At 45.2% G+C, this 8,357-nt stretch overlaps 1 protein-coding gene across 3 annotated transcripts in view; it reads left to right on the top strand.

The window, feature by feature from the left end:
- epsti1 (epithelial stromal interaction 1) overlaps positions 1 to 7,360 on the top strand; it is a 14,339-nt gene extending 6,979 nt beyond the window's left edge. For 2 of the 3 annotated variants that reach the window (XM_014173911.2, XM_014173912.2), the window contains 4 exons: positions 1,747 to 1,830; positions 1,948 to 2,009; positions 2,294 to 2,499; positions 6,568 to 7,360. In XM_014173911.2, coding sequence (XP_014029386.1) covers positions 1,747 to 1,830; positions 1,948 to 2,009; positions 2,294 to 2,499; positions 6,568 to 6,695 — 480 coding nt within the window. In that variant the 3' untranslated portion in view covers positions 6,696 to 7,360. Of the gene's footprint in view, positions 1 to 1,746; positions 1,831 to 1,947; positions 2,010 to 2,293; positions 2,517 to 6,567 lie in introns of all 3 variants that reach the window. The other variant, XM_045707382.1, reaches the window with a different exon arrangement.
- Positions 7,361 to 8,357: the final 997 nt, after the last annotated feature.

The raw sequence follows: 8,357 nt of genomic DNA, 5'->3' as shown, positions 1-8,357 counted from the left end.
CCAGCTCCAGAAGAACCAATCAATCTACCTGGAGAGGAAGGAGAAATAGACCACAAGCCATCATAGCTTAATGTGTGTAATATACTATTGTTTGTACGTAGTGCTAATAATAGTAGTGTTGATGTCTCATCTCAGCCCTAGGCTGGTCTCAGTGGTGTCGTGTCTGGTGATGCTGCAGACAGCAGACAGGGGAGAGCAGGAAGGAAGTTTTTCAGGGTTTGACTATGTGTGTGTTAGGGAAGGGTTTCATACTGTACCGACTGACAACAGTATTATGTGTCAACTGACATCTTTATTGGAATTGCACACACAGCTGTGGTAGACAGACAGATAGACAGAGGAAATGTTTTCTTGTGTGCCTTTTCTCATTGTTGTGCAAGTTTATCTAGCTTCCCTTATTTCTCACCTTATTGGGAGAATTAGCAATGCCAGGAGTGATAGAGAAGGAGAGAGAGAGGGTGAGGAGAGGGAGAGAGAGAGGGCGAGGAAAGGGAGAGAGAGGCTGAAGAGAGGGAGGGAAAGAGAGAAATAGATGGAGAGAGAGTGAGGAGAGGGAGAAAGAGAGAGAGGGTAAGGAGAGAGAGGAGAGGGAGAGAGGGAAAAGAGAGCGAGAGAGGGAGAAGATAGAGAGGAGAGTGAGAGAGGGAGAAGAGAGAGAGGGTAAGGAGAGGGAGAGAGGGCGAGGAAAGGAAGAGAGGGAGAGAGAGGGTACGGAGAGGGAGAGTGAGAGAGGGAGAAGAGAGCAAGAGAGAGGGTGAGGATAGGGAGAGAGAGAGGGAGAAGAGAGCAAGAGAGAGGGTGAGGATAGGGAGAGAGAGAGGGTGAGGAGAGCGAGAGTGAGGGCGAGGAGAGGGAGAGGAGAGAGAGAGGGAGAGAGAGCGATGGGAAGAGGGCTGCATGCAAAGATGTGGAAACAGGAATAGAGAAATAGAGAGAGTGATAGCAGAAGAGAGAAAGGGATTGCTATCGCTGACAGACAGTGACTGTAGGAGAACCCAAAAGGATAGAAACATCACATGACAATACCTGTCATCCCTGTGGAGACAGACATACATGGAGTAATGTGTGTAGCGGTATGCCTCTCCAGTTTCCATAGAGATCCTACGTTCTATTCATATATTTTCTGCTTGTTTTCTCTGAAAACATGGTAGTGAAGGAGTGTCAGGATGTCTGTGTTCCTGCTTTACTCTCTACTGACCTGGTCCTCTGGAGGTGCTCCAGACTGCAGTACTGGATCCCTCCAAGCTAAACCAACGTCACAGACCCAGTGATCAAAGCCGCCGAACAGGAGGGGGGAGAGCAACGGGAAGAAGGGGGAGAGAGGGGAAGAGAGTGTGGTTGATGTGGTCTCTACTGGGGTACTGGGGAATTTGTTGTTCTTTCAGAGATGGTTCCTTAAGGGACGATTAATATTCCTTATATCCTCTGTTTGTGTGGGGGAGTGTGCGTGCACGTGTGTGTGTGTCTGTGTGAGTTTTGTGTGCACTCCCTACTCTCCTCAGTCGGAGGATAGAGAACAGAGAAAGAGAAAAGGCCTGACTCCAGAAAAACAACATCCTGTCTGTCTGTCTGTCTGTCTGTCTGTCTGTCTGTCTGTCTGTCTGTCTGTCTGTCTGTCTGTCTGTCTGTCTGTCTGTCTGTCTGTCTGTCTGTCTGTCTGTCTGTCTGTCTGTCTGTCTGTCTGTCTGTCTGTCTGTCTGTCTGTCTGTCTGTCTGTCTGTCTGTCTGTCTGTCTGTCTCCTGCAGGCCAGAGCCCAGGAATACAGGGCAGAGAGGAGAGAGGAGGAGAACACAGCTCTACAGCTGAAGAAGGAGGAACAGAGGATGAAGGTACCCTGTCAAATATACAACCATTGCTAACAAATGTTATCGGTATATGAAGCCCAAGCAGGAATGGAACTACAGTTCAGGTATCGGGGCAGTATTAATCCATGTTCTTCCCCTCAGAGTGAGGCTTTGGAGGAGAAAGAGAATGATCAAGAGGAGGAGAGGAGGAGAGAATTGAGAAGGTGTGCACATTTATTACAACAATGTTCAAACCTAATTGTAATTTTTTTATATCGAGTGATCTGTTTAGACATTGTTCCCTTATTTATTTTGCTCCAGTAGCTGGTTGGACGGCCTGTAATCTATTGATATTTTTAGTCTCTTTTTAAGAGTTGTAAATATATTATTATCCCTGTAAAGGAGATGTTGCTTGCAGCATTACAAACATTAGCATAGAAACATACTGAATACATTCCAAAGAAACACAGACATTTTATAACACACAAATGATTATGTCTGGTGGCAGGGGGAGATCAGCTTTCCTCGACCGACTGCAGGGTGGGGCCACAGAGGTTGCAGGGGGGCAGGTTGAGCTACAGCGCCCTCCTGTGGCTATGGAGGAGGACAGAAAAGACTGGCAGACCCATAGCCAGACCTCCCGACCACAAGACACCTTTACATCCCTGGAGCCTGACCCAGAACACAGCACCTCAGACTGGCGAGAGGAGACCAGTAAGACACACACGGATGCACGTACACACTGGGTACCGTTAATTACAATGTGTCAGTAAGGGAGGGAAATTCTGGTGTCTCTGAGCCAAGCTGTCAAGTAGAAAGGAAAAGCTCCTCAGTGTGATGGTGTCAGAGAGAGAGAGTCGTGAATGACTTCATGGCTCTCACCTCACTTGCCATGGGCCACTTTGACCACTGCCCCCTATCTACAAAAAAAGGCAATAATACAGTGTAGTGTAAATACAATTCCAAAATAATTTATGAATCAATGTGTCAGAGACATTCCAGTGTTCAGGGCTTGAAAGACTTCTTAGAGATGCTTCTGACATTATTTCATTTTCCTGGTGCCAAGGTGTGTGTGTGTGTGTGTGTGTGTGTGTGTGTGTGTGTGTGTGTGTGTGTGTGTGTGTGTGTGTGTGTGTGTGTGTGTGTGTGTGTGTGCAGAAGACTAAAGCCTTTAAATGAACCCATCAATGGCAACAGCCATTGCCAAAGCCCACATAGCAGCAGCAGGACAGGAGGAGATGTTCTGTTGACTAGAGTTTCCTCATAACAAAGGTACACTTTGATTCCCTTCCCACGTTCCTGGGCTTCTGTAGCTGATGCCATCTGATGATTGAGCTTATTTCTGTTGGATTTCACTGTTCACATCAGGAACAGTTCACTTCTGGACCAGTTCACGTCAGGAACAGTTCACGTCAGGAACAGTTCACTTCAGGACCAGTTCACGTCAGCAACAGTTCACGTCAGGACCAGTTCACGTCAGGACCAGTTCACGTCAGGAACAGTTCACGTCAGGAACAGTTCACTTCAGGAACAGTTCACTTCAGGAACAGTTCACTTCAGGAACAGTTCACGTCAGGAACAGTTCACTGCAGGAACAGTTTACGTCAGGAACAGTTCACTGCAGGAACAGTTCACGTCAGGAACAGTTCACGTCAGGAACAGTTCACTTCAGGATCAGTTCACTGCAGAAAGAGTTCACTGCAGAAACAGTTCACTGCAGAAACAGTTCACGTCATGAACAGTTCACTTCAGGAACAGTTCACGTCATGAACAGTTCACTTCAGGAACAGTTCACGTCAGGAACAGTTCACTTCAGGAACAGTTCACTGCAGAAACAGTTCACTGCAGGAACAGTTCACGTCAGGAACAGTTCACTTCAGGAACAGTTCACGTCAGGAACAGTTCACTTCAGGAACAGTTCACGTCAGGAACAGTTCACTGCAGGAACAGTTCACGTCAGGAACAGTTCACGTCAGGAACAATTCACTGCAGGAACAGTTCACTGCAGGAACAGTTCATGTCAGGAACAGTTCACTTCAGGAACTACTGCTACTTGTCATCACATCTGCAAAATACTTTTGCTCTCGCAGTCACATCGCACCCATGAAAACTTGCATTTGTTTGCCTAGGCTTTGCTCAGTGGGTTTCGCAGGAGACTTGGGTTTGAACCCAGCTGTCCTCAAAGTACACATCATTTTCTGCCTGTCAGTGCAGAGCTTTGCCTGGCCACACTATCTCAGCCATCACCCCTGAGAAACCAGCGCCATTCATCCTCTCTAACCAGTTAGCAGCAGCCTGTGTACTGGCTTGGATGGCTTGGATGGCTCAGTGGTTTGGAGCATGGGCCCAGGGTTGTGGGTTTGATGCCAGGCTTTTGGGTTCCATGCCGGGGTCATGCCGGGGTTGTGGGTTCCATGCCGGGGTTGTGGGTTCCATGCCGGGGTGGTGGGTTCCATGCCGGGGTTGTGGGTTCGTTGCCAGGGTTGTGGGTTCGTTGCCAGGGTTGTGGGTTCGATGCCGGGGTTCTGGGTTCGATGCCGGGGTTGTGGGTTCCATGCCGGGGTTGTGGGTTTGTTGCCAGGGTTGTGGGTTCGTTGCCAGGGTTGTGGGTTCGATGCCGGGGTTCTGGGTTCGATGCCGGGGTTGTGGGTTCCATGCCGGGGTTGTGGGTTCGTTGCCAGGGTTGTGGGTTCGTTGCCAGGGTTGTGGGTTCGTTGCCAGGGTTGTGGGTTCGATGCCAGGGTTGTGGGTTTGTTGCCAGGGTTGTGGGTTCGATGCCAGGGTTGTGGGTTCGATGCCAGGGTTGTGGGTTCGATGCCAGGGTTGTGGGTTCGATGCCAGGGTTGTGGGTTCGATGCCAGGGTTGTGGGTTTGTTGCCAGGGTTGTGGGTTCGATGCCAGGGTTGTGGGTTGATCCTGAAGACACCCGTCAACTTGGATCTGATATCTGTTGTAAATGGCCATGTTCAGTAACCACCCTCATTAGGGTGTAATGTACGGAGTCCAGCGGTCAACTGGAAATAGTTTTGGAGAAAAGCATCTGTTGGCTAAATGGCCGTGGTGATTAGGATGTAAAGCTAGTCCTACACCACCCTAACACTCCTAATCTCCTCCTGGCTGGCTGATGCCCTCTCCCTCCAGGCTCCTCACACTGCCCTGCCCTGCTCTGTGTGTGTGTGTGTGTGTGTGTGTGTGTGTGTGTGTGTGTGTGTGTGTGTGTGTGTGTGTGTGTGTGTGTGTGTGTGTGTGTGTGTGTGTGTGTGTGTGTGTGTGTGTGAGAGAGATCAGGGCCTGTTATAGTGTGGTTAGTTGGAGGATCAGGTTGGATCAGAATGACTGTGGTGGAAGATCAGTGTTTCTTGTTTTTCTTTCTCACCATATCTATCTATCTATCTATCTATCTATCTATCTATCTATCTATCTATCTATCTATCTATCTATCTATCTATCTATCTATCTATCTATCTATCTATCTATCTATCTATCTATCTATCTATCTATCTATCTATCTATCTATCTATCTATCTATCTATCTATCTATCTATCTATCTATCTATCTATCTATCTATCTATCTATCTATCTATCTATCTATCTATCTATCTATCTATCTATCTATCTACCTACCTACCTACCTACCTACCTACCTACCTACCTACCTACATTTTAGTCATTTAGCAGACACTCTTATCCAGAGCGACTTACAGTAGTGAATGCATCCATTTCATTTCATGCATTTTTTTTGTACCTACCTACCTACCTACCTACCTACCTACCTACCTACCTACCTACCTACCTACGTACCTCTCTTTGTCTCTCTCTCTCTCTCTCTCTCTCTCTCTCTCTCTCTCTCTTTCTTCTCCGCTCATCTGTCCTTCCTGGCTGAACCAGATGACCCAGCAGAGAGCATCATGGGAGTGTCCTCTCTGACTGCAGTGAATGGGCTTGGTCTGGGATGAGACTGTCATCCTAATGTCTTGTCTGACTGTGTGTGTGTGAACCTGCCTGCGTGTGTGTGTGTGTGTGCGTGTGTGTGTGTGCGTGTGTGTGTGTGATTGGATGAGGCTTTGGTGTTTAGAACACAAAGCAGAGCTCTGTGTCTGTCATCGTTTCTCATTACAAGGAACATTCATCCCAAATCAAAGTATTCAAAACGTTTCATAACTCATAAAGTGGTCTAAAGTCAAGTTTATATTCCACGGCATCTGTTGCACAGATCCAGCTGTATGCAGAAGAAATATACAGCTTTCATTTAGGGTTTGATAGGTCAGGATATGGTACCTCTGTCTCCATACCCCAGCGTTTAGATACAGATGTAGGATCTTAATTTGATCACTCTTTTGTTGCTGAAAATGTTCCTGCTGGAAATGCAGATGAGCTTTGTGATTTACATAAATTCACTGAAAACTCTCATTAACACACGGTTCTATTAACAGTATTGCACTTTTCATGTAGTCTACTTTTGGATGGCTAATAGCCTAACCACCTAATAGCCTAACAGCCTAATCAAGTAATATTATGTACAAAGTGTTCAAATCCTGTTGCTGCATGATTATTTTGCTGTGACAATATACATTTGAAATTAAGATCCTGCATCTGTATTCAGAACTAAAGGATCATACACTGTGTGTGGTATAAAACTCTATGAGAGCAGTTGTCTTGCTTTCCCAGGCTTGTCAAGAGACCGCAACAAAGGATTTCTTTGTTACCTAATATGACTGGAAAAATCATACATGTGCATAAATGTAAAATGTAACACTGAACTCTGTGTTTCTCTCCTGTAGATCCAGACTTTGAGTGGGTTGTGATGAAGCTTCAGAATAGCTTCCCGTTCTGTGAGAGACCCTTTCTGGAGGACATCGTCATTCAGTGTAACGGAGACTATCAACAGGCCTATGACTTACTTATCTAGTGTTGCAGAGACTACCAACAGGCATGTGTGTTAGTCTAATGACAACCCTTGTGTATTAACTTTTAGTGCTGAATCTTCCTCATATCTTCGTCTTGTACTAATAATATTGTGAACCTTGAAAGTAATAGTACAATTGTGAAAATAATGATAATATTGTGAAACTTTACAATATCTATTAGATCAAGTAATGATACCATTGTGAAAGGTAATATCTTAGTAATAATAATAGAGTGAAACTACTTAATTTCTTCAGCTCCATTGTGTCTGGTATTGATTTAGGATGATGTGTTTTTTACAAATGAGTTGTAGGTCACTAGGATGAGTCAGCATCTTTATATCCATTTGGCTTTTAACAAGCTCATTGTGTTGTTATGGAAACATCTGTCCTGTTTTCATTTTCTCTGTATAAAGGCTAATCACAATAACATGTTGGCTATCCATTACAAGGGTTTCTCATCTGTAAGATGGACAACAATAGACCATCTCCCTTGGTGTGTCCTATTAGATAATATATTGGGTCTTTATGTTCTGTGTCACCTCTGGTTTCACTGAGATGTTTGACTTTTCACTTTGTATTCTTCAGATGTTTCCCTGATTGAATTAGTATTGTAAATGTTTGGGTCAGCTGTCCAGGGCTGTGTTTAATAAATCGTTGTTCAACACGATGCTATGCATGGTTGAAGAAGCTTTGTCTTTGTCTTTCTATGATGCTGTACTTTGTAAGGGTACTTGCAAATAGGTCTTTGTCAGTTGACCCAAAATAGAACAACATAGAAGCCAGTGTTTGTAACAATAGGACACAAAGGTGATTAAAAAAAACAACACTTCCATTCATTATTTACTGGACAATAGCGATGTCATCCCCTTATAAATGATCAGAACAAAGAACAGAGTGGTACTTTCACATGGCCCAGGGTTGTGTTACTGCCAACCAAAACCCCTCTCAGACATAATGGAAGTACTTATGGTAAATGTGACTCCACAAAGTCTTCAGAGATGACCTGGAGATCTTCCTGTTACCATCGCTCAACTGGGCCAGGTTGTGATACAGTAACTTAACAACCAACGTCATGCCTCTTCAGCTACACAGTGAGGATAGGAGTACACCTGAACACACCTGCCATAGCTGAAGCAGCTTGTGTGTGTGTGTGTATATATATATATACTGCTCAAAAAAAATAAAGGTAACACTTAACACATCCTAGATCTGAATGAAAGAAATAATCTTATTAAATACTTTTTTCTTTACATAGTTGAATGTGCTGACAACAAAATCACACAAAAATAATCAATGGAAATCCAATTTATCAACCCATGGAGGTCTGGATTTGGAGTCACACTCAAAATTAAAGTGGAAAACCACACTACAGGCTGATCCAACTTTGATGTAATGTCCTTAAAACAAGTCAAAATGAGGCTCAGTAGTGTGTGTGGCCTCCACGTGCCTGTATAACCTCCCTACAATGCCTGGGCATGCTCCTGATGAGGTGGCGGATGGTCTCCTGAGGGATCTCCTCCCAGACCTGGACTAAAGCATCCGCCAACTCCTGGACAGTCTGTGGTGCAACGTGGCATTGGTGGATGGAGCGAGACATGATGTCCCAGATGTGCTCAATTGGATTCAGGTCTGGGCCAGTCCATAGCATCAATGCCTTCCTCTTG

This window comes from Salmo salar, chromosome ssa25 (assembly GCF_905237065.1).
Source record: "Salmo salar chromosome ssa25, Ssal_v3.1, whole genome shotgun sequence".
Taxonomy (NCBI): domain Eukaryota; kingdom Metazoa; phylum Chordata; class Actinopteri; order Salmoniformes; family Salmonidae; genus Salmo; species Salmo salar.
The sequence above is the reverse complement of the archived record's forward strand: the minus strand, read 5'-3'. Positions and strand labels throughout refer to the sequence as shown.